The sequence below is a fragment of the Scheffersomyces spartinae genome (genome assembly GCF_019049425.1).
Source record: "Scheffersomyces spartinae strain ARV_011 chromosome Unknown scaffold_14, whole genome shotgun sequence".
Taxonomy (NCBI): domain Eukaryota; kingdom Fungi; phylum Ascomycota; class Pichiomycetes; order Serinales; family Debaryomycetaceae; genus Lizanozyma; species Lizanozyma spartinae.
The window spans coordinates 159,596-184,169 of record NW_025065061.1 but is presented as its reverse complement, the minus strand read 5'-3'; the positions used below and the strand labels follow the sequence as shown (position 1 = coordinate 184,169).

General features: G+C 37.3%; 12 protein-coding genes and 1 non-coding gene across 13 annotated transcripts; 7 read left to right on the top strand and 6 right to left on the bottom strand.

The window, feature by feature from the left end:
• Positions 1–525: 525 nt before the first annotated feature.
• On the top strand, positions 526–2,187 carry YCK2 (serine/threonine protein kinase; the record flags this gene model as incomplete). Its single annotated transcript, XM_043191951.1, has 1 exon — positions 526–2,187. One exon carries the CDS (start codon positions 526–528, stop codon positions 2,185–2,187), a length of 1,662 nt encoding a protein of 553 aa, XP_043048583.1.
• Positions 2,188–2,644: 457 nt separating this feature from the next.
• On the top strand, positions 2,645–3,523 carry KQ657_001148 (class I SAM-dependent methyltransferase; the record flags this gene model as incomplete). The annotated part of the gene is made up of 1 exon (XM_043191950.1): positions 2,645–3,523. The coding sequence occupies one exon, from the start codon at positions 2,645–2,647 to the stop codon at positions 3,521–3,523; it is 879 nt and encodes a 292-aa protein (XP_043048582.1).
• Positions 3,524–3,803: 280 nt separating this feature from the next.
• UBC6 (E2 ubiquitin-conjugating protein) lies at positions 3,804–4,583 on the top strand (the record flags this gene model as incomplete). Its single annotated transcript, XM_043191949.1, has 1 exon — positions 3,804–4,583. The coding sequence occupies one exon, from the start codon at positions 3,804–3,806 to the stop codon at positions 4,581–4,583; it is 780 nt and encodes a 259-aa protein (XP_043048581.1).
• A 1,667-nt stretch (positions 4,584–6,250) lies between these two features.
• Positions 6,251–8,365, top strand: CHS4 (Chs4p; the record flags this gene model as incomplete). The annotated part of the gene is made up of 1 exon (XM_043191948.1): positions 6,251–8,365. One exon carries the CDS (start codon positions 6,251–6,253, stop codon positions 8,363–8,365), a length of 2,115 nt encoding a protein of 704 aa, XP_043048580.1.
• A 673-nt stretch (positions 8,366–9,038) lies between these two features.
• SGN1_1 (uncharacterized protein) lies at positions 9,039–9,653 on the bottom strand (the record flags this gene model as incomplete). The annotated part of the gene is made up of 1 exon (XM_043191947.1): positions 9,039–9,653. The coding sequence occupies one exon, from the start codon at positions 9,651–9,653 to the stop codon at positions 9,039–9,041; it is 615 nt and encodes a 204-aa protein (XP_043048579.1).
• Positions 9,654–9,973: 320 nt separating this feature from the next.
• Positions 9,974–11,281, bottom strand: PMI1 (mannose-6-phosphate isomerase; the record flags this gene model as incomplete). The annotated part of the gene is made up of 1 exon (XM_043191946.1): positions 9,974–11,281. The coding sequence occupies one exon, from the start codon at positions 11,279–11,281 to the stop codon at positions 9,974–9,976; it is 1,308 nt and encodes a 435-aa protein (XP_043048578.1).
• Positions 11,282–12,452: 1,171 nt separating this feature from the next.
• KQ657_001143 (protein disulfide isomerase) lies at positions 12,453–14,891 on the bottom strand (the record flags this gene model as incomplete). Its single annotated transcript, XM_043191945.1, has 2 exons — positions 12,453–14,858; positions 14,886–14,891. 2 exons carry the CDS (start codon positions 14,889–14,891, stop codon positions 12,453–12,455), a joined length of 2,412 nt encoding a protein of 803 aa, XP_043048577.1.
• A 304-nt stretch (positions 14,892–15,195) lies between these two features.
• On the bottom strand, positions 15,196–16,311 carry KQ657_001142 (NAD+ transporter; the record flags this gene model as incomplete). Its single annotated transcript, XM_043191944.1, has 1 exon — positions 15,196–16,311. One exon carries the CDS (start codon positions 16,309–16,311, stop codon positions 15,196–15,198), a length of 1,116 nt encoding a protein of 371 aa, XP_043048576.1.
• Positions 16,312–17,413: 1,102 nt separating this feature from the next.
• KQ657_001141 (uncharacterized protein) lies at positions 17,414–17,896 on the top strand (the record flags this gene model as incomplete). Its single annotated transcript, XM_043191943.1, has 1 exon — positions 17,414–17,896. The coding sequence occupies one exon, from the start codon at positions 17,414–17,416 to the stop codon at positions 17,894–17,896; it is 483 nt and encodes a 160-aa protein (XP_043048575.1).
• An 807-nt stretch (positions 17,897–18,703) lies between these two features.
• PIC2 (Cu/Pi carrier) lies at positions 18,704–19,609 on the top strand (the record flags this gene model as incomplete). Its single annotated transcript, XM_043191942.1, has 1 exon — positions 18,704–19,609. One exon carries the CDS (start codon positions 18,704–18,706, stop codon positions 19,607–19,609), a length of 906 nt encoding a protein of 301 aa, XP_043048574.1.
• Positions 19,610–19,851: 242 nt separating this feature from the next.
• AGE2 (Age2p) lies at positions 19,852–20,961 on the bottom strand (the record flags this gene model as incomplete). The annotated part of the gene is made up of 1 exon (XM_043191941.1): positions 19,852–20,961. One exon carries the CDS (start codon positions 20,959–20,961, stop codon positions 19,852–19,854), a length of 1,110 nt encoding a protein of 369 aa, XP_043048573.1.
• Positions 20,962–23,333: 2,372 nt separating this feature from the next.
• Positions 23,334–23,850, top strand: KQ657_001138 (uncharacterized protein; the record flags this gene model as incomplete). The annotated part of the gene is made up of 2 exons (XM_043191940.1): positions 23,334–23,588; positions 23,821–23,850. The coding sequence occupies 2 exons, from the start codon at positions 23,334–23,336 to the stop codon at positions 23,848–23,850; spliced, it is 285 nt and encodes a 94-aa protein (XP_043048572.1).
• Positions 23,851–24,305: 455 nt separating this feature from the next.
• KQ657_001137 lies at positions 24,306–24,397 on the bottom strand. The gene has a single exon. It is a non-coding gene; the product is annotated as a tRNA-Lys (tRNA).
• Between the last annotated feature and the right edge of the window lie 177 nt (positions 24,398–24,574).

The window sequence follows — 24,574 nt, the reverse complement described above, 5'->3', positions numbered from 1 at the left end:
CGCGCGCCTTGGTTTTTTTTGTTCCAAATTTCTTCGTTCAACACTGATGCTGGCGAGGGGATAGTGAAGCTATTCAACAACACTCATTGAAAGTCATAAGGACTACAGCTAATTTTTTAAGGTTTCGTTTGTTCCCTTAGGAAGATACTTCCGTCACCTGTGACATATTAATAAGAAGCTCCTTTCCATAGTGTTTTTTTTTCATCACCGTGTGTCCTATTTTGGTAATTAACAAAGGACCAACAAAAATAATCTTCAATCAACTTCATATAGTATTTCCCATTTATCCGATTTGATTCCTTTTGATTATAAAATTCAATTCAAAGTTTTTAGAGTTTCAGTTGATATCGTAATATCTGTATCGTGGTGATAATACTTGAATTAGAGATCGAAAAGCTAGAGTCCTGTTCATTTTTTGTTTATCATTTCAAGAATCTGACAATTTTTTATACAAATCAGTCTTCTGAGTTTGATCAAGAAAGTCTGTGATAGAAACCCATTGATTGATCTATCTGTTTCAAACCAATGTCTAACCGTCAAACAAATCCTGCTGCATTAGCCGCTGCTGCTGCTACTAACCAGCATTCACCCCAACAAAACAATTACTACCTGGGTGTAACTGGTACAAACGGCCCTTACAATGCTAACATGGGCAACTCTACCAATCCTTCTAACGTAAACTATACCAGCGCAAGCAATGCTAATTATGCAAGTGGTGGTGGTAGTCAACCTATAACTCCACAACAAAAAGGTGGTCAATTAGCACAACAACAAAATGGAACTTCAGCCGCCGCAGCTGCTTCCGGCTCTTCTGGATCATCTAATAATAGTGTGGTTGGTTTACACTATAAGATTGGTAAGAAGATTGGTGAAGGTTCTTTTGGGGTTATCTTTGAAGGTACTAATATCATAAATGCTCAAAGCGTAGCAATTAAGTTTGAACCCAGAAAGACCGAAGCTCCTCAATTAAGAGATGAGTATAGAACTTATAAGCATTTGCAAGGGTGTGAAGGTATTCCTAATGCGTACTACTTTGGTCAAGAAGGATTGCACAACATCTTGGTAATTGACTTATTAGGACCAAGTTTGGAAGATTTATTTGATTGGTGTGGACGTCGTTTCACCATCAAAACAGCCGTACAGGTGGCTATTCAAATGATAGACTTAATTGAAGAAGTTCATACTCACGATTTGATCTATAGAGATATTAAGCCTGATAACTTTTTAATTGGGTGTCAAGGTGCACCAGATGAAAATAAGGTTCATTTGGTAGATTTTGGTATGGCTAAGCAGTATCGTGATCCAAGAACGAAACAGCATATACCATATAGAGAAAAGAAGTCATTAAGTGGTACCGCTAGATATATGTCCATTAACACCCATTTGGGAAGAGAACAACTGAGAAGAGACGATTTGGAAGCATTGGGCCATGTATTTTTCTACTTCCTTAGAGGTCAATTACCATGGCAAGGTTTGAAAGCTCCGACAAACAAACAAAAATATGAGAAGATTGGTGATAAGAAGAGATCTACTCCAGCAGTTGTATTATGTGATGGTTTACCAAGACAATTTGCGGAATACTTGGATTCTGTTAGAAGTTTACCCTTTGATGCAGAACCTGCTTATCTGGAATATAGAATGCTTTTGGCATCAGTTTTGGATGATTTGGGACAAAAATGTGACGGTGACTATGATTGGATGCATTTAAACGGCGGTCGCGGATGGGATTCGTCAATCAATAAAAAGCCTAACTTACACGGTTATGGCCATCCCAACCCACCAGGTGACAGAGATAGAAGACACAGAGAACAAAGAAGAAGTAGACACAACCAACATCATGCTCAACAACAAGCTGCAACTGGTGCTCAAGGGCAACAACAAGGATTGACTGGATCTCAATTGAATCAACAAAATCCTAACCAACAACAATTGGCTGCACAGTTACATCAACAAAAATTACAGCACTTGGTTAACAGACCTCTTCCACCGATTAAACAAGATACTCATAGTCCTGACTTGAACAATGGCATGTCTAATAACAACAACTCACCATTGGTGAATGGTCATGGAAGCCCTATGAACAAACAACAAAGGCCTTATGAGTCAAGGGGAAACCAATATGAACAACAACAAATTGTTGATGATCATGAAGAAAAGGGATTCTGGTCTAAGTTATGCTGCCATTAAGTGTAGCAAGTCTATTTATCTTCGTCATGGCAAGTGATCTTGGGATATCTTGTTTTAATGCTTCCAGTACGTTTTTCTCATCGTCTCATAGTGATATAGGTGGTCATGCTTTTATATTCTTGATGCTATATATAATTTGTTGCTCAATTCTTCCCCTATGGATACAGCAGTTCCCTTGCCGTCCCGCTATTTTTATACTTCTGTTGTGTCAACTAATTTTAGTTCAACCGTTTCTATTTATCACTATTTAAAGAATATATAATAAACCTTTCTTGCTAAGGGGTTGGCTGTACCCATGGAAAATTTAAATGCGTGTGGGAAACCGTTGGATCTTTGACATTGTTACTTAGGTTTTCAAACTCCGCATTTCGGGTCGTCTCCCCATATAAATATGCCGGGAATGTGCACTATTCTGCAGCACTAATTATTAATATTAACTACTATTGAATGCGCAAACATGTCTGAAACTCACGCTGAAGCCATTGAGGCTAATAAAAAAGAAATGGACCTGAATTTTGCTCGTATCTACGATGAGTTAGACAGTCAAAAGTTTTTCAATTCTGTCAATGCCCGAGTTCTTCTTGAATTTGACCCGCTGAAAGTCTTACCACCAACTGATTCGGTTATAGATAAGTTAGTTGACTTACCTAAACCTGGATCTGACTTATGGATATCTAAAGAACCTCGTTCGATTTTAGATTTTGCTGTGGGTACTGGATCTTTAACTGAGAAATTAGCTCCTTATCTTCAAAATGGTAGCGAAGTTGTAGGTATCGACATTAATGAGAGTTTTATGCTGCTTTTTACTGAACGAATCGAGAGATTGGAAGTTACTCATCCAGATATCAAGTTTGAAGCTGTTATTAATGATGTTTTGAATGATGATACAGCACAATTTCAAGATAGATTTGATTTAATCTTTCTGACTATTTCTTATCATCATATTCATAATTATGAAACTGTGACAAAGAAACTTGCCCTGTTTTTAAAAAAAGATGGTCATTTGGTTATCATTGATTTCTACAATGAAGATGTCGAAAAGGAAACTGCTCCAGGAAAAGCACCAGGTGGTGCAGTCCAACACATGGGAGGTTTAAAGTTAGAAAAGTTAAAGGAAACTCTTGGTGACTTATCAGGACTTAGCAACGTTTCAGCTGTCCCATTTGCCGAACTTAAGCTTTTTTTGCCAGAAAAGTTCATTATGAATCATAGTACTCAAAGCACCATTGATGCTTTAAAGGACGGTAAATTGCCACAAAAGATAGCCAAAGATGGGTCAAACCTCTTTGAAATAACTATCAAATTGGTCATTGCAACTGGAACAAAACTGTCATAAAAAACTCAAACAATTGGATTGATTTGCAAAAATGCTATTCTTCTTTATTATTTATACATACTCAAGCAATAATACGCCTTTTGTTAAGTACTTTCAAACTTAGTATGGAAAACTATCGGACATACTCTTCTTTCTTATCCTTTTTGATCTTGGTGTGCCACGTGACTCAGGATGTTTACAGCGAAATTTATACAGTTTGTGTTAAAGGATGATAAAGATTGAGACACATTTACATAGTTACAAGAGCGCTTATTTATTATAGATAGCACAACATATAGCCATGGTTTCTACTCCAGCACAGAAAAAATTGACAAAGGAATACAGATCCATTCAGGCTAGTCCCCCTCAGTATATTGTGGCCAAGCCTAGTGACGCCAATATTCTTGAGTGGCACTATGTGATCACTGGCCCGCCAAAGACACCTTATGAAGATGGCCAATATCATGGGATACTTCGGTTTCCCAAGGAATACCCCTTTTTGCCACCCAGCATTATAATGATAACACCACTGGGACGGTTTCAGTGTAATACAAGACTTTGTTTACTGATAAGTGATTACCATCCCGATACTTGGAATCCAACATGGTCAGTTCTGACTATTTTAGTTGGACTTTTAAGTTTTATGACTGGTGATGAAACTACAATGGGGTCGATTACGACTTCTGATTATACCAAAATACAATTAGCACAAGCTTCAAAAGCATGGAATTGTTCAGAAAATGTGAGGTTCAGACAACAGTTTCCAGAATTATATCAACAAAATCTTCTGTATGTGAAACAAAAGAAACTTGATGAGGATACTGCAGCAGCTGTGAAAGCAGCAGCAGTAGCCGCAAAGTCGGTAAAGTCTGATGCAAATAGTGGTACCATCAATTTGGATGAATTAGATCTTGAAGATAGAATCCGTATATTACTGGAAAATGAGATTAAGGGAAGAGATAATGGTGGAATTAATAATCGTGAACAAAATGATGGATTACTCAAGCTAGTTCAACGGTTTTCTATGTTGGGAGTATTTGTGGCTGTTGTGGCTGCATTTGCCAATTATTTTAGATCATAATAACATGACATCATGGGTATAAAATGGGTAGTGGGATCCTACAAGCTGACGTATGCATATATAGATTTGCTCTATTTTGTTCACTCTTGCACAAGTTTTATCTTGTTTAAGATTTATGCAAGCACTTTGAATTATAAGAAACAACATATTAATATTTGTATATATATGTACATATATTCATGAGACAGACAATTTCCAACCTATCATCTACTATTAATGGCACGAATGAAGGCTGTGTAGAAGGTACCCTTGGATGCGTTATTATTGTTACAAGTAACGACAGGACATGGTATATTCTATTATCATTTCCCAATTGGATAATTATTCTTCAGATAAAAGTAAAATTGTCGGCCGGTGGGCTTAGGTTTTAATTTTGAAAGAAAATAAATAAATACGACAAAAGAGTTTTGATTTTGTGGCTCATTAAGCAATTTCTGACAATTTCTCACGCCGGTTAACATACCTTGCCTTAAGACAGAGAAATACCGGGTTTACGAAGCAGATATGGTAAACATAAGGTGGCTGTTTATGGCGTATTATGGGTTATTCGTTGCTGCACATGTACCCACACGTACTCAAGCAGAACGACCGGAAATCTCATCTTTGCGATGAGGCAAATCCATTATTAGTGTCTTTATAGTTATAGACACTCTGCAACAAAAGTATATTTATCTAGAGTAACAAGACAATGCTTCGGACCTTACATGGTAGCACGAAGATTAGATTGAATTAGAACTAAACTATTCATAAAGCAAGTACACAGAGATGTATGTTCCCCTTTTTAGTAGTATGTCATGTGGTAACCATTGAGAACTACATGTTCTAGAATCAAGTCCACGTGACAGGGTTCATGCTTTTTGTTCCTTGGTCCACTGTCGCTTGTGATGGCATCTAACCCTTATCAATATCAATTTGCCTGTCTGTCAGAGCTCTAATTATAGCTAATTGTCTGACGCCGCCAATGGCTTGGTTCCGAATTAGGGCATGTGAAGGCGTGGTGGTGCAAGGTGAACTTCTGGTATCCTGACCCAGAAAGTGGTGTCTGTCTGAAGTAAAAAATTTCTCTCAATTTGTGTCCGATTGTTAAACTATTCCCGTTTGCCGGCCAGACACATAAACACCATGCATGTTTGACTAATTATTTATACTATATAACATATGTACATATCGACCTGAAGAATTCCACTAATATAAAACTTGCATATATATATATCAAATAGTTTCTTCTTTGATAAACATCTAACTCAAGTTTGTGATAATACTTGTGTGGTTGTCCGGTAGTGTCGGCGTTTTGATTTTGGCTACGTTTTTCTCAACCCCCTTTTTGCATCGCTTCAATTCAGCACACACCTTTGGAAACTGAAATCAAGACCTTGGAACTGCAATTTACAGACGAAGCAAAACAATATTATTTATTATTATTATATATAATAATAATACCATTAATATATTCTTCAGTATTTGCTTTCCAAAACTTATTGAGGTTCCCTTCAAACTTCAACTTTTGGCATCAGACCCCTTCTGAACGCGTCAAATCCTTCCAGATATTTACCAGCATTTATTTTTTTCCATCCATCAGAATTTATTCAGCTTCACCAATCAAACTTATTCAATTATCTTCCCACTATAGTCTCCCTTTTCTTATCTAGTCATATTACTTTGTAATAATGAGCCATAACCATCCTTATAGACAACTTCATTCGTCTCCTCAACCCGGAGTTTCGTCGCTGACAGTCTCAGATACCATGAAATCGGAAGCCACCACAATTAAAGAAGCTACAGTAGCTACACCACTTCCATATCCCATTCAAGAGGGAGCCTTGAATACCCCTATGGTACCTTCTCCAGTGGGACCCAGTAAACTTGGATACCCTCATCAACAACAACCTTTAGCAGCACCACAATTATCGCCTCGTTTCACAACTACCGACAATCATAGGCCACTCCAAATACATCAGACATCCTCTGGATCTGTTCCTACTTTTGAGGGCACTACCCCACACATAACTGAGTCGCTTTTGTCTGCTTCCTCTAGTGACTCTTCCATTCCCCCGGTGGGAGGACATCGTGGACCCACGCCTAACAATAATTCTGGAGGCTACTCTTATCCTCCAAAGAGGAATGGTGGAACTTTATCTCCTAATGCAACTGGATCAGGATCAGGCTCAGTACCTTATCATAATGCAGCACATTTAGCTACATCTCCATCATATGGTCCAAATACTCCACCTCGAGCTTTTTCTTCCGCGGGCCAATCACCTCCATTCGTTGCCCTTTCGGCTACCTCTTCGGTAACCAATTTAAACATCACAAATTCAGCCAACGGTGTTAATGGCCCCTTTAGTAAATCTGAGAACAATTTATCACTTGTGGCTAGTCCTCAGTTCAATGCTAAGTTGGGCCATAATCGTTCAGTGTCTTCTGCATCGTCCTTCATGTACGACCGGAACGATAATGCATCTTTGGTGGATTTCAGTCAAAGTTATATTACTCAATATTTGGGTGATAACTCTTCTAACTTGTTACCTCGGATTAAAACTCTTCAGTTGTATCAAAAGAATGCCAAAAAATCAAATGATCCTACTGTGCTTTTCCAATATGCCCAGTATATCTTACAAACAGCTTTGTTATTAGATTTGGATAGTCAAAATCATCCGTCATCTTCAACTTCTACTCCACCAAGATCTTCACTGTCAAACCAATTGAATGTTAAGGCCCATTCACGTTCAAAATCAAGTAATTCTTTAGATTTGGGATTGGATACTGAAAATGATACTCAACTTGATATCAACGAAGCAAAATTGAAGCGTATTTTGCTTAAGGAAGCACACAAATATTTGCGCAGATTGTCGGATAAGGGCTATTCTGAGGCTCAATATCTTCTTGGTGATGCATATTCATCTGGAGCTTTTGGTAAAGTAGAAAACAGGGATGCATTTGCACTTTTCCTTCATGCCGCTAAGCATGGTCACACAGAATCAGCTTATAGAGCATCACACTGTTACGAAGAAGGATTGGGAACTGGAAGAGATGCTCGTAAGGCTATTGAGTTTTTAAAAATGGCTGCTTCCAAAAACCATTCTGCAGCCATGTATAAGTTGGGTATTTATTCATTCTACGGTCGCATGGGATTAGGGAACGACATCAATACCAAGAAATCAGGTATCAAATGGTTAACTCGTGCTGCCAATGTTGCTACTGAGCTTACCTCCGCTGCTCCATATGAACTTGGTCGAATTCATTTTCAAGGGTTCCAAGATATTGTCCTTCCTGATGAAAAATATGCGTTGGAATTATATTCACAAGCTGCAGCTTTAGGTCACATCCAAGCAGCTGCAATTTTGGGACATAATTATGAAGTCGGAGAGATCGTTGCCCAAGATGCAAATTTACTGATTCATTATTACACCCAAGCAGCTTTAGGAGGCGACGCGGAATCTATGCTTGCCATGTGTGCTTGGTATTTGGTAGGTTCTGAACCATTTCTTCCTAAAGATGAAAGTGAAGCATTTGAATGGGCGCATCGTGCAGCATTATGTCAATTACCAAAGGCTCAATTCGCTTTGGGAAACTTTTACGAAAAGGGTATTGGTTGCATTAAAAATAGTAATGAAGCTCAAACTTGGTATACGAAGGCAGCTGAAAATGGAAGTGAAAAGGCACTTAGTCGTTTAGTCGACAAAGATCTTGCCCGTAAGTTAGAGAAGAGGTTAAAAATTTCCTCCAAAGAAGGCTCACCTGGTAAGGATGCAGCGAAGGATAAGGATTGTGTTATTGCTTAAAATTATTTGATGTTGTCATTCGCTCTTTTTGAAGACTTTTATTTCTTGCTCTTCTCTTCAATTCCTTAAAATAAAATTTAATATAGAGAATACATATCGACGTTTATTCACATTACAATAATCTCATTTTGTTTCACCTTAACATGGAATTTCATGTCACTTTTCGGTGTACATAAAAAAATGTCGGGACACGGGATTCGTACATTTATACGATGCACAATATGCCTGAAAGGGCGCAATTATCCCTATAGTAAATTCGTTTACGAGATCAATGTTTTTACGAGCTGATATGTTATTGGCCAGAAACTAAACTTCTGAAATTTTATATACATTAATAGAAATCCAGGACGTTAGTTGCGCTTTCCAGTATTTAAGTGAATAGATTGACGTTTAAAATGTGCAAAAGCTACAATTATGTCAAATTATTTGGTGCTGGACTTTTTCTTAGCATAAAACCAAACACCATATCTTCTTACAAGATATTCCATGAACCAAAAATAGCTCATTTTTATAAAACATTCCTAGTAAAAACAATTAAAAGGAAAGTCTGACTACAAAGTTAAGATACCATTTTGTTGATATAAAAAAAATGCATTACTACTCAGCGTATTGAAGTACATTCGACTATTGATCCAATGGAACTGGACATATGACAGGGAAGATCCAGATTCATCTAGTTTTCAACGGAACCAGTTTCTGTACTATTGGTAGCAGGGGCTTCAGATGTGACAGGAGCATCTGCACTTTCTGGGGAACTTCCATTAGCAAATCCACCTCTTCCACCTCTTCCACCTCTTCCACCTCTTCCACCTCTTCCACCTCTTCCTCTAAAATTACCTCTACCTCTGAAGTTACCTCTACCTCTGTAACCACCCCTTTTGTTGAACCCAGGCAAGTTGGTTCTTTTGGTGGTTATTCTCAATTCTCTACCTCTGAAAATCTTCTCGTTCAAATCGGAAATAGCTTTTTCAACAGATTCAACATTTTCAAATTCAATATAAGCATAACCCTTAGGCAAACGAGTGAACTTGTTAAACAAAATGGTTACTCTTTTGATAACACCCACGACATTGAAGAAATGTTCCAATTGTTCTGGAGTACTTTGGAAATCAACATTCCCAACATAAATAGAACGAGAATCAATCTCCGATTGTCTCTTCAAACGTTCAGCTTGATCTTCTTCAACTTGTTGTTCTTCCTCGGTCTTGGCCTCTTCAGAAACTTCAACTTCTTCAGTAGGAGCAGTTTCTTCAACAACTACTTGGTTTTGTTCTTCTACAACGGACATTTTTATTTTATTATATCTTATCTTATCTTAATATTCCTTCAAGATCCCAGCTTCCGCCCAATTTCTTGTCTCCAGCCTACGTTCCAATTCTCTTGAGTAATTACTTTGAGTACGTTATATTTTCTTAACCCAAATAAAGTATCGTCCATTGAAAATTTTGGTTCGAACGGTTACTGGACAGAAAAAGGCGATTTTGTGTAAACTCGTATGGTAGCGCAACGTGTTTGGAAGGAAAATTCAAAGTCGGCTCTCTAATGTTAAATACGTCTCTTATGTATGTTTATTATGAATTATTGTCAGGTATCAAACGGTGTCAAAGTCTATGCCTCCACAAAGGCTCTGTATGAAGTGAAAGGAACATCATCTGATGTAGAAACTAATTCAACAGCAGCTTCTGGGGCAATAAAGTAGACATAACCCGCCTTGACGTCAAATGTCTTACCCGTGGCAGTTTCCTTCAATTGACCTTTACCTTTGGTTGCAATGAGAATAGATGGACCCAAGAACCCATCAAACTCTTGCTTTTGACCGGCCTTTTCGAAAAGTGTTTGTAACACAGCAAACTCATCAATAGGCGGGTTGTATAACACAGATCTTGATGCTTCACCTCTGGACTTATCAAAGGATAACAAAGGCATCTTTTGCTTTTCCACAGACTCATAGTCGTAGGTCAACATTTCAACCAAATTGGGAACATCCTTAAACTTAGGAGTAAAACCAGATCTAACAACATTGTCAGAGGCAGCCATACATTCAATAATATCACCACTAATGTATGCATGAGGGCAGTTAGCTTGTAAGTATATAGCTTCACCAGGTTGTAAACAGGTATGGTTCAACATCAAACAACCACAGAATAACCCAATATCGTTAGGGAATTGCTTATTTAATCTACCAATCAATTCGGCTAAACCTTCGTTGATGGAATCAAAAGTTTGAGGTTCAGTTTCAGCTCTCTTGACTAATTCTGAAGCCTTGGAAGAAATAATGGAGTCTTCAGTGTTCATGACGCATGCAAATAATTTCTTCAATAATTCTTTGTTGGAAGCATCTTCTTTAGAACCAGCTTTGGCATCAGGAACAATACCAGAAATGAATTTATTGGTTAATTCATCACCAACGATGGCATGGAACTCAGGAATAGTCTTTAAAGTTGTAGCAAGTTGCTGTAAAGGTTTGAAACCACAGAAACCTTCAAAAGAAGTGACAGCAATAGCCATTTCTGGCTTATGATTATCATCAGGATAGTTTTTAGGATCAGCAGCATGTAAACGAGCAGCCAAAGCCTTATCAGGGTGAGCTTGAATACTCAATACTTTTTGAATACTCAAAACTTTAAATAAGAAAGGTAATTCCTTGGAGGAACCAAACTTATCAATGATTGATTGATGTAATAAATCTTTGGGATCAGAACCAACCAAATCTCTCAAGTTCTTACCGTTTTCAACGGCAATGGAGGGAACACTTGGATGAGTACCCATCCATAATTCCGCATAAGGCTTATGCTCATCAATAACAGTATTGACATTAGATGTGGAAGCAAATTGGGCAACAGCAGAAGTCGAACCAATTTTACCCCAGTCGTAGTTTTGGTAACCGCAGTCGATTCTAAATACCTTATCAGACATTATTCTTGTTTTGAAGTCGATGATAAAGAGAGAGAGTCCAGGTAAAACGATGTTATTTGGCATTTTCCAAGTTTTTCGGACTTTTTATATATACATGTCGTGTTTTCGCTGTGACACGGTTGTAAAATGTCGACGACATTATGATCTTATTGTGTGCACTGCATGCGAGATTTGTTCCATGCTACTTACTATGACAGTTACGTAAAATAGCCGTTCAAATTAGTGCTTACACCGTAGGACAAATGATGAGGAACGCGGGTGGAGAGAACGAACAATCGTGGATGGGGGTGGTGGGGAGACAAGAAAAGAAGTTAGATCCACTTATAATAATATCAATAATAATAATATTCGCTGAACGGTTACATGTAATCATAGATCTTGATTCTGTTCTTCCTATGTAGTAGTTGTAGTACAAGTACCTATAGGGTGTATTAAATAACTAGAATGCTCAGATGTACGCGTTCTCGTTCTCATATATACTCCTGATACTCATTAGACCAAAATAATAAGTGTCCCCATTTATTCTGTACGTAAACCCTAGTCAATACACGTGTTCCTTTAAAGCACTTGAAGTGTTTCCAAAAACACAAGCATTGTTTGTTTTGTACCTGATTGAACCGTATTGACGCCAATGAATGACGAATGGCTAGAGACAACTACAGGGAACAGAATCAATAAAAAGACCCAGATACATGGGTCCAATAGAATCCTTATAAGTGGGAACACTACCATTTGTCAAAATGTTTTGCTTCAAGGTGATGTACCCACAAAGGAGAACGTTCCACTGAGTATTCGCATAGGAAAGATGTGCTATCTACATGAAGAATGTCAGCTTTTACCTCCTGAGGGTTCAGGATTGACGTTAGGGTCTTATGTCATTATAGGAACAAAATCCAAAGTGATGCTGAAGAGTATAGGGAGTAGAGTTATAGTAGAAAACAATGTTACACTTTCTAGTGGCTCTGTAATTGAGGAATGTTGTATAATACGTGAGGGTACTATTATTCCACCACTGAAGAAGATCCCCAGCTATAGTGAAGTTCTGGGGATTCCAGGTATAAACTTTGAAGTGATACCTTTGCATAACAGTTATAGAAAACTCATAGAGTTAGAGGCTAAACAGTTAAGACTTCTTTATTAGCTAATTAGTTTTATTACACTCTATTAGGATTCAATCCTTTTTGGGACTGTTGATGTGATTCCCAATAATCCCTTGTCTAACCAGAGAAGAATTTCCATTATGTCTGCTTCTTCTTCTTCTTCGACTTCCTCTTAGGAGGCTCAAACAGCTCCAAAGTGCAATGAAAAGACCCAAATACCCAAGGAATCCATGCATATGAATATAGTTCATAAAAGGAACAGAGTTATTAAAGGGACTACCTACCAATCTCCATGCTGCTTTCCTACCATTGGCTAAATTGGGATCTAGCAAGGATAAAAGAACTTCCGTGACTCTTTCAGGATCATTTCTTAATCGGGTACCATTCAAATCAGTCTCCCACATATATTTGTTGTCATTAGATAAGATAACCGCATCGCCTTTTGCGTATTGCTTATTATCAATGTTCCAGATGCTACCCTCTTCGGCAAAAACATCGGATGATAAATCAATAAAAACAAACAGAACTCTGTTTAAATCAAAATTATGAGGTACTTCTTCCTTCATAGCAGAGACAACATCAACGCTATTGTCCCCTTTTTGTTTCTTTAGCTTTAATTTTTTCGTCTTTTCAATCTTCAACTTTCTACCTTCGAGAACCTCATCATAATAATATTTTTGATGTGATAAATGATAAGAATGTGCTGCTAAAGCTATCTTGGATAATGCATCATTTGTTTGCTTCTCGTCTTTAGTATCTAAAAATACAACAACTACTTTACCTTGAAGATCATCCTGCTTTTTAGCTTTAGGATTGAAATATTGGGGAATAAGGGCAGGTGTCAATTCTTGGTGCAATGGAAACTTATTTAAATCAAGGAATTTCTTAACCTTCTTGAAACTTCTAATATCTTCAGGGGCATAACTATGGAAAACGTGATTTATTAAGCTGTTTTCATGAAACATCAACAAAGTGGGTTTGGTGGTATATCCAGTCATAATGTTCATTTTTTCATCATATTCAATTTTTTTAGCTTCATCTTTTTGCAAAAGATTAGCATAGTTAACAATAGCATGATTTTGTTCATTCAAGAGCTTTTCCACGTTATCAAACTTGCAAATTCTCAAGTCGAAATTGAATGGAGAATCAGCAATATATTCCAATATGTATGGTAATAATGATTTATCCTCTTCAACAATGGTTTGATCATGGTAATAAACTAAAGAAATCTTATTTTCTAATGGATATTCGTATTCAATAGGATCTGATAATTCGGTGACGACTGTCTTATCTCTCCGCAATGTTTCGCCTGAAGACAATCTATAGTGATAGTTACTGTAGATTTTCTCCGCAAACAGTTTCAACCCTTTAAAAGTAGCAATTGGTTTCTTATAATCAATCTTACCCACGTGAGCCACTTTCTTAGGTAAGAACATCATATATTTGGGAGTTGATTCGTTATCAGAATAAGTTGAAGAAGCGAGGTCAAAAGATATGCAAGCATTAGGGTTTGTGAGACACGAAAAATGACCTGTTTTCATTGGTACTTTGTTTGATAATTTGTCCCAAATTAATTTACTGGAACCACACTCTAGGCAGTTTCTGCTAAACATGCTCTTACCTGTTTTATCTGTATCTTTCCATTCCTTTTCAGTGCATGGAAAAAAGGCAACAAAATATGGTTCGTCAATTGCTCCAGATGCAATATGAAGTAGCTCGTCAGTATTTAACATCTTCGAGGAACTCATAATATCAATTCCATCATTATATTCAGATGCTGAATTACGTAAAAACTTTTTGATATTTTCTTCTGTTCTAAGTCTTCCTTTAGGAAATGTCGCCAAATGTTTAGAGGTACTTTCCTTCTTCTTCTTTTTTTTATTATTCCTATCTTTGTCGTCTTCAGCGCTTGATTTAACATCTGCATTAGGATTTGAATGGTACAATCTCAAATCCGGGTACGCCATCACTTGTTCACGATTGCACAAATCACCAGACACCACACAATCGACTTGTCTCATGTCAATTTGCAACCTCTCCATTTCTGGCTTGAATTCCCTGTAAATCTTTTCCCATGTGGGGGCAAAATGTTTACAATGAGAGCATAAAGGAGAAAAGAATTCGACTAATGTTAAAGTTTTGCCAACTTCTTTATCAAAGGTATCCATCGTTAACATTGGAGGTATCTTGATATCACTGACGGTCTGATCTTTTTCCTCTGATTTATCCTTTTCTTCATCATCATCTTTTTCACTCTTCCCCTTTGATTTATCTGATGTCTCACCTTTAACCTTAACTTTGTTGTTTTTGGATACCTCTTTATTCAATTTAGCTTGAACATTTTCTTTTCCCTTAGTAGACTTCTTTTCTTCAGAATCGGGTGCTCCCTTTTGCTTATTCAGACCGTCTTCATTGATGTTTGCAACTTGTGCTCCGTTGTCTTTCTCAATAGATGCACCCCAGATAGTAGCAGCTAGCTGAGATACAAGCAATATATGAGATACCCTCATTTATCCAAATCACAATGTAGAAATGAACAATCCAGAACAAGAACCCTAATGGCTTGTTTCTAATGTGATACGTAGAATAAAAAAGTGACAATGATTATTTGTTTCAAGTTCAGATTACGTGAGCAGTTTTTCGATCTACAAGTTAGGTTATCTCCATTTCCTAATTGGGACACTCATACAAACTAAAAAGCGAAAAGTATAAAGTAATATAATATAATCTAATTGAATATATGTATCTATAATGAGGTATGCATAATAAATAAGTCTATGAATACAAAGAAGGGGAGTCAAATATCGTCGATTTTCATACCCTGCCACAGATAGTCAATAAATAACTCTTGAAATACTCGAAACTAACAAGTGTGACGGCAGATGCAGGTACTGTTCTAGACAAATTGACAAGATATCCAGCATAAAATCCCTTTATACCTTCTCTCTTGAATATCAGTTTGACAGTATCAACAAAACCCATATGCGTGAGACAACGCTTGTTGGATGACTGGATTTGCATTCTGGTTCTCAAAATCTCGTGAGGATAAGTAATGGTACTTGCTATCATCTTTGAAGCTGCCAGAGCTAAGATGAGTCTTCCTAATGATAATTCCTTTTCATGCGATTTATGATTTGTAACATGTAGCACTTTCTTCAACTTCTCGTATACTGGGAAATGGATGCCTACGTGGATAAGTCCAAACACTGATGGCACCAACCCACTATAAAATACTCTAATTCCTTCTTCGCGGTACATTTTACGGAATGCATCCATAGTACCATTATAATAAGTTCTATCTGGAAATTGTTGACGATCATTTGTTTGAATCATTAATCTTGTTTTCACAACCCAAACAGGGTTCACAGCTATGGAACTAGCAAGTCCAGCTGTTAATGCAGAACAAAAATGATTAAAAGATTCATATTTAACATTCAAATATTCTTCATTAAGTTTGGGATATATTTGCTTAGTCTTTTCATAGACTGTAAAATAGATTGTCCATGTTGGCAAATAGCCAATCATTGTTGGTACCAACCCTCTATAGAACCCCTTAATGCCTTCGTTTTTGAATATGGAAGCCACCGTTGATTTAAATCCAGGAAATTCAACTAATGATTTTGTGTTTACCTTAGCTCCTATTTCTTGGACTGCTATTCTGGCTGCTCCTTGTGCCTGTAGCCTGGTTTTAATCACATCCAAGGGACAAACCACTATCCCTGCAAGAAAACCACTGGCTGCTCCGGAGATAGTGATAAGTTGACTTGTGCTCAACTTAGAGAGCCATATAGAAGGACTTATTGTTTTTTTAGGTAAATTGATTGGTAAAGGGTGTATTTCATGTTGTATAGGATGCAGAAATTGTAGATCTTCACCATGTACTATATCTTGGAAGTCACTAACATCACTATTTTTCTCTGACGCTGTCATAGTATTAGCTACTGAAGTATGGAACGCATTGTTTGACGTTCGGCTCATCTCTGTGTCAAGTTATTTCTCTATTAAATTCTTGACAGAGAAGAAGTTTACCAACCTCCTACTAAAGCTAACGCCAGTAAGCCTAATGATTCCTAACCAAAATCAGAGTCCTTTGCTTCCGATATTTGCAAAAAGCTAATATATATATATATATATATATGCCCGTCCTCTACTTCCTTTTAGCTCTGTAAAAGTGTACTTGTGCTAATAGCAGCTTATTATTGGTTTACAGCAGATTCACAGGACCATGGAAATCAACCTCCGATATGATTTGTTCTGTGATTTTGCTCTTCGGAAAGAGAGGTCCTAAGAAGTTTGTGTAATTATTCTTAGTGGGCGCTACCAAGGCGAAAGCAGCGGTTTTTGGCAAGATAACTCCGTTCAGTGATAGAGATAATATATAAAAAATCTAAGATGGTAGAAAGACTATTGTTACAAACATAGTTTGCTGGGCTAGTTACTAATCACAATAAAATCAGTGGGAGCTCTTGTGACTGAAGTCCGTCGATCGTTTCCGTTTTTAGTGGTTTGTTGCATCGCTTTGTTTTACGCTTTATATATAGGACCTTTTTTGTGCGGGAATATCCCCCATTGAGTGAGTTCTGGTATCTCTAATTGATCGGGTTTCATTCCTAAAGACAAGACTCAACTGGTTGCAAATACTTTTACTTGACCTAAATACAACTACTTCTGGTTGTATTATGAAAACGCTTGATAGTCCAAAGCCATTCACTTAATCGTTTCCACTTTCTATGTGCAAGACAGTTGACAGTTAACTGACGATATGGCGTACTTCTATTCTATTCATGATTCAATTGAAATGGGAATAAACCAACTTCCATTCGAAAACTACGCTTTATTGGTTTGATTACGCCAACGAATACTAAATGATGTATCGAATGAATCTTCTGTAGCATTTCCATTTATCTGATTTGGTCCATCCATTATGCGAAGATTGAACTCCACAAAAATCAAACCAAAATCACAGTAAGAATTTTTGTCAAGTAATTTTAACATTCCTGCCAAAGATTATCATTATAGTTTACCGTATATAATGGGTCAATACGTATTGAAAGTTACTGGAGAGTTGTCCAATGTGACGGACTTGAAACCTGTGGATACTACTGATTCTCCCTTTGAATACACTTTTGTCATTGAGTGCACCAACTGTCGTGAAGAACATGATAGACCCATTACCATCAATCTGTTTGAGAAGCATGACTTACAGAAGTCCCGTGGAGATGCTCTGTTCATTTATAAATGTGCATCTTGTGGACACGAGAAGTCCACCACCATAACTAGAACTAAAGAGTCATTGTCGGAAAGTGGCAAATGGGCCACTATCTTGGAAATCGATTCCAGAGGTATGGAACTTAAAAAGTTTAACCCAGAAGGTCGGTTCCAGTGCGTGGGATCTGATAGTGGTACTCATTTTGATGAAGTCGATTTAGAAGAAAGTGAATGGTATGACTACGATGACAAGGTAGGAGAAGAAGTTAGCATTACTGAGGTGAAATGGGAATTGGCCAGACGATAACTACGGCAGCATTTTATACTGTGAATTTGATTACATAACCGTACCCACTAAAATCATAACCACTAAAGTGCTTTCTTCCTCAAGTTAGGTGCTCAATGAATTGAAAAGAACGTCCTTTTGTTAAAACGTACTTACTTTACATTTTTTTTCTATAGGTGTATCTAGATATACGTATGATTACCACATATCTGTGATTTTCTTCTTTGTTTCAGTCAGAGAAATATGACAATATGTATGGAATTACTTTTCAATAGTTTCCGATCAATAGTCGGCTATAAAATACCCTCAACCTTGAGTCGACTGAGATTCGCACGACACTTAGTTCCATGTAGATTATATTCAACTTTTGACAATACCAAGTTCAAACCGGATTGAATATTGTGAGCTTCACTTCAGCTAATTCACTACATCTTTTAACTGTTATATTATTTACTCGAACGATCCATTCGCAAAGTAATCGGCCAAATAAAAGCAAACTCGCTAATGCTTCTTCAAGTTAAAAACTCGGTTGTTGCGGTTGCGAACATGCAGTATTACACAACCATCAATTAAGGGGTATTAGAATCGAGGGATTAAGCAACAAAGACGGAAACCAGTGGAGCCGGTACGATATTGTACGGTGATAACAAAAAACATATAAAAATAGTCAACGCCTGACAGAAAACAAACTGTTTCAATATTAAAAAATTTTTGATTATTATTAGATCTTAAACTGATTTAATATACGGTGTGTTACAATCATTTAATTGAAGCTTCTGATTGATCTCGTATTCATAAAACTTGAATTAAAGTTTCCCAAAAACTATTATGCCTGACAAGATTGTATTGTACTCCCCCGAATACTACGCAGCATGTACCTTAGGTGGTATGCTTGCTTGTGGACCCACACATTCATTAGTCACTCCTCTTGATCTTGTCAAATGTAGGAGACAAGTCGATCCGAAACTTTACACTTCCAACATTCAAGGCTGGAAGACAATTCTTAGAACTTCTGGAGATTCTATTTGGACTGGTGTAGGGGCCACATTCATTGGATATACACTTCAAGGGGCAGGTAAGTATGGGTTCTATGAATACTTTAAAAAGACATATAGTGATCTTGTGGGTCCTGAGAAGGCTTCGCAGTATCGGACAGGAGTTTATTTGGCCGCAAGTGCATCGGCCGAGTTTCTTGCCGATATTATGTTATGTCCATTTGAAACCATTAAAGTGAAAACCCAAACAACTATTCCACCATATGCCACATCTGCATTAGATGGCTGGAAGAAGATTACAGCCCAAGAAGGAATTGGTGGGTTATATAAAGGTTTAGTCCCTTTATGGGCGAGACAAATCCCTTACACAATGGTTAAGTTTGCAACTTTTGAAAGAGTCGTTGAAGGTATCTATAGTTACTTGGGTCGTCCATACAAGTCGTATTCAAAACTTGAAAAGACTGGAATCTCTTTCTTAGGTGGTTATATTGCAGGTATTTTTTGCGCCATTGTTTCTCACCCAGCTGATGTTATGGTCTCAAAGGTCACAAGCGAAAAGTCAGCTACTGAAAGTATAGGTGCCGCAGTAGGCAGAATCTATAACCGTATTGGCTTTGTAGGTTTGTGGAACGGGTTACCAGTAAGAATTGTCATGATTGGTACTTTGACAGGCTGTCAATGGTTAATTTATGACTCCTTCAAGGTTTACGTAGGCTTGCCTACAACTGGTGGCCACTAATTCATATATTCAAGAAGAATTTTAAGTTTTACATTATTTTGAAAAATATCTAATAAGAAATATATTCGTATTATGATTCTGATTAAAAAGTTAGTTTATGTCAAACCTCATGCTCAGCAAAGCGTCAAAATTGATGATTGAAAGCGATGAATGTATGCCTACTCTATAAGATCGCAAACACCAATTTCAATCTGTAAATAAATGCCCGTAGTATTATACTGTAAGCAACAATGATAAGAAAATTAACCCCATACATTCTTCAATAATTCATCATCCATTGGTGTGGAATTTGAGTTTAAAGGTTTGGACGTGCTTGTTGATTGGCTGCTCCATTCGTTGTTCCATTGACTTGTGGATTTTGTCGTCTCAGAGGTCACAGCAGAACGTACCTGAGGGCTAGATGATCTCTGAGACAAGGTCGATTGTCCGCTTAAATTCAATGATTGTAATGAGTTACTAAGCAATGCAGGGTTAGTAATTGTAGAAGTAGAGCTATTGTAGTTATTTCTAGGCGCTGGAATAGAGCTGGAATTGTTGAAGAAAGATGAATTGGAAGATGATGGAGAAGAATATAAGGACAAGATTGATTTCTTTAAGTCAGCACGACCATTATTAGCACTAGGAGTAGGAGGTGTGGCGATATTCAGGTTCCCAATGGCAGAAGTCGAGACTGTATGTTGCGATGTACCATGAACTTTGGGAGGTACAGGTGGCAACAGATTGATTTGAGAAGTCAGTTGAGAATATAACTTTGGCGCAGGAGGTTTATTATTGCTCTTTGGAGTTGGTTGTGGTGTTATAGAACCTGAAGAATTGGCTGAAAAGTCTCCAAACTCTTCATCATCATCTAATAAATTGGTTGATGCAGGCTTAGAGCTGTTGATATTTGAGTTAGCAGAACCGGGATTCGCACCTCTTGAAGAAGAGGCCTTCCCTAAAGTCAGAGGGTCAGGTAATTTGGAGGATGCAGCCCATTTCTTCATATCATATTTTGTTTTGATGAAATTCTCAATCTTGGACAGATCAGGAATATACCCATCGGGCAACTTGGCTTCCCAAAATTGGTTACTTTTTTGGTTACCCCATCTGATCATATTTTCCACTTCATCATCCTTCCAAGTGTCTAAGTCAACTGACTTGACTTTGGAAATGTGAGTTCCCATTCCCCTATGAATTCCAGAACATCTAATGCAGATAAAGCATCCTAGAGACCATGATGCCCAACGAGGGTGTTGAGAAGTCTTACAATCAGCACAAGTTCTGTTGGGTGTTTCTCGAAGAAGTTGCTTAAGTATAGCGAGGTTCTTTTCGTTGTTAGCAGCTGTTGCCTTATGCTGATGACGGTGGGACATATTTATTATTTTCAAATTTACCCCAGTAATGCGTTGTTTATTGTTTTTGAACCAGAATACTAAAACTTTATATTGAAGCTACTGGTATAATCTTGTATAGTACAACTTTATTATCCTGTAGGTCTCTGTAGATCAGCGTGACACTATCAAAGTCCAATAAGTACAACTGATAGCACCACCATTTTCATGTCAGATCGAACGTCCTAAAACAGTAAGAAAAATTCGTCGGTTTGTTTGTTGTTTCAGCTTACGTAATTCATTCAGTTCACCATATTTTTATGAAAGAGGAAGCACCTGTGGTAGGAACAGCATATCAATTAACTTAGCAGTCAACCACATAGTATTTAATTCAATTTGAAACTAAATACTATCATGTTTTCTTTTCAACGCAATTTGTTCAGAATCTTCATCTTCATATATATGAAAGAAAATGGCCTTCTTTACATAATAGATAGTAGTTTATCTCTATTGGATATTCTTCAAACTATTTGAAATTGCTGTAATTGAAACTCATTCCATATGAAATTACGGCTTTCGTTTTTACTGGTTTTACCAACTACTGTTGCTTAATAGTATCTTTTGTGCTAGTTTAGAAGTTCACAGGTCGTCATCCTTTCACAACCACCAAAGCACTGCAACAAGAAGTCCCTGAAACGATTGGTATTGCTTACAATCTTCATCAGCAGTGACAACAATACGAATTCTTGTTCTAGTTGTATGCGGGCCAACAAACTGCATGATAGAATCCTGGGCTGTAAAGTTGAAATTCGAGTTTACAGTAACCAACAAAAGAAGAGATATTCGGTAAGATCATCCACAATATTAGGGAGATGGTAAAAGCCACCTAGCATAATGTTCAAGCTTTGTAGTATGTAATCACAATGATAGAAGCAACAAGCATCTGATCTGGGTTAGAGTAAGGACATGTAAGCGAAATCATCTTGTTTAGGATGTCATTATGGTGGGTGCGGGAGAATCGGATTAAACATGGAAATACATAAATACAGAAAAACATACATAAGAGTTCGCTCATCTAGGTCAGGAATCATCGTAGTATTCACATTGGTATTATTTTGTTTTAGGCTACAAGCTCTAAAGGTCTGATCTCTATTGGAATGTGGCATTTCCCTCAAGCGAGCGAAATCTAAAACATCAAGGTTGGACCCAGGCTTTGATCCTCACAATTTAGCGTTTAAAAAGTATTCATTGTTTAGACAGGATTAAGGTAGACGTTGAAATAGACAGAGAGTGTAAACGGTTGAAAAATAAAGACTAATAACCCTTTAAATTCAAAAGTAGTGAAACACATTTTTGCGACAATGGAATGTGAATGGGAAGAGACGGACCTTAATAATATCAGCCAGAAATTCAAAACCCTTGACCTGCTATTTCGTAATTATTATTATTGTTATTATTACTACTATTTATTATTCCTTCAGAACTTATAAGGTTTCATCATTTAATTGCCGTTATGAATAATTTTAATTAGGGCCAAACTCAGATCCTAATCTCCTTTAAATCTTACCTTAACGCATGTCTGTTAAGCTAGAGAAGGGACTACCTCGTCCTTTTTCGTACGCCGCAGCTAGCTTTTCTACATGGTGGTTTCCTGCCGACGGTTCTGCTTCCTTAGGGTCACAATATAGTTTTGTGATACTTAAGAGTTGAAATAATAGACTTGGCCAGCTTCGTTTCCTATACTTAACTAATATATTTTCTAACAATCACAGTTCACCAGGTTTGTGATCTTTCTCCACCAACTTTTTTCCTCCATTACCCGCCCCAATGGGTTATTTGCGAAGATAAACTACGTTCTTCTGGTTACCTTTGTTCCACGTCTTCCTTCCTCTATTTACTGATTCATAGATTCCTTTTACGTATTCCTTATAGTTGTTGCCCACTTTCTTATCAATCAAAGGTGTAAAAGGTAAATCGAATCGTTATTTATCTTTGTTGACATTGGCCAATCCATTACGCACTTCGGACTTTGAAACTACATGAACCATTTGATTGTTGTGGGAACTATCTTGTAGGCTTTTATCCGTTAATATTATCGTGCTGTGACTATATAATCCTTTGGTTTGTTTATAACCTTTGACTCGTTGGCATATTCTTTGATTACTCCTATTTGTTGTGTGGAGCTCGTTCTAGTGAAGGCATCCTCTCACGATTGCTTCCCACTCTCGTATCAACATTGGCATTAATACACTAAAAGTATATCTATTCAGTTGGCGCGTATTTGATACAATCAAAGCCATAAAATACGCAGTTAGTGGTTATCTTATTCCTGCTTAACTAGCGATACTTATTTGTGCTTATATGGACATTCAAACATTCATAACCAAATACCTGGAAATTAATAAATGAATAAAATGGAGAAGGTACGACGTTATACCTTAGAAGAAGTTAAACGTCACGAACATCCGGATGATCTTTGGATGGTTATTTATAATAAAGTCTTTGATATAACTCTATTTGCACAAGATCACCCAGGAGGGAAGGAGGTTCTTTTTGATTGCGGTGGTGTTGATGCCACGGAACCATTTGAAGATGTTGGCCATTCTGATGATGCTTTGTTCATGCTTGCTCCTTACTTTGTTGGTGATGTTATTGAAGGAGATCGTAAAGTATACCCTAAATGCAGAGAAATCACTGACCCTTGCAAGCCGCGAAGAGCAACTTCCAAGGCATCTTCAATATGCACTAATATGATGTCTTCATCAAGTACACCAGTTATTTCGAATATACGAAATAATTCAATGTGGGGTGGATTCAAAAAGGGCATATTAAAAAATACTCCCATCTCGTCGTGTGAATCTCGCTCATCAAGTAACAATATACCGTCAAAACGACGTTCAGGTTCAGGGTCGTCGTTCGATGAATGGATAATCATTCTATTAATGATCCTTGCATTGGTAGCACTCGTGCTTTATATCTGCCTACAAAAGATTAAGTGGAACTATCATCTACATCTATAAAGCTACTTATGAAGTTAGTTTTTTATCATTATATTTTGGGTGGAGTTGTTCTTTGGGGTACGCGATGCACAACTATTAGAAATAGTCTATCTAATAAATTTTGCATTATATCTCTTGGATTTAGTGCACAATGCTGAAGATATCACTTATTGAATCTTTGCAGTCTGCTACACTCTTACTCATTCTTTTTTCCCCTCGTGGCTAGCTTCATTATTTTTAAATGCTTTCCACTTTTGCATAGACTTAATATCATACTGAAATAGATTTTTCCTGGTTATGTTAGGTATAAACAAAACCCACGGATAAACCCCCTTAGTTTAAACATAAATGCTAACAAAAAATAATGGTGAACGAAGTTCGGTATTTAGCCCGACGCGGGGGTCGAACCCGCAACCTTTTGATCGCTTCTCTTGTACAAGACTAAGAGTCAAACGCTCTACCGATTGAGCTAGCCAGGCTGCTCGATACATATTTTAGGTGTTATATTAATAGGATTCAAGTTTAGTTATCACGTGCTCGACATAATAACTAAGGCACAATGCATCCGTTGTACTCTCACTATGAATGGTCATTCTGGAAGTTTGCTAGTAGATCTAATGGTAGGTATTAGTTTTCGACTAAAACTGGTCAACAAA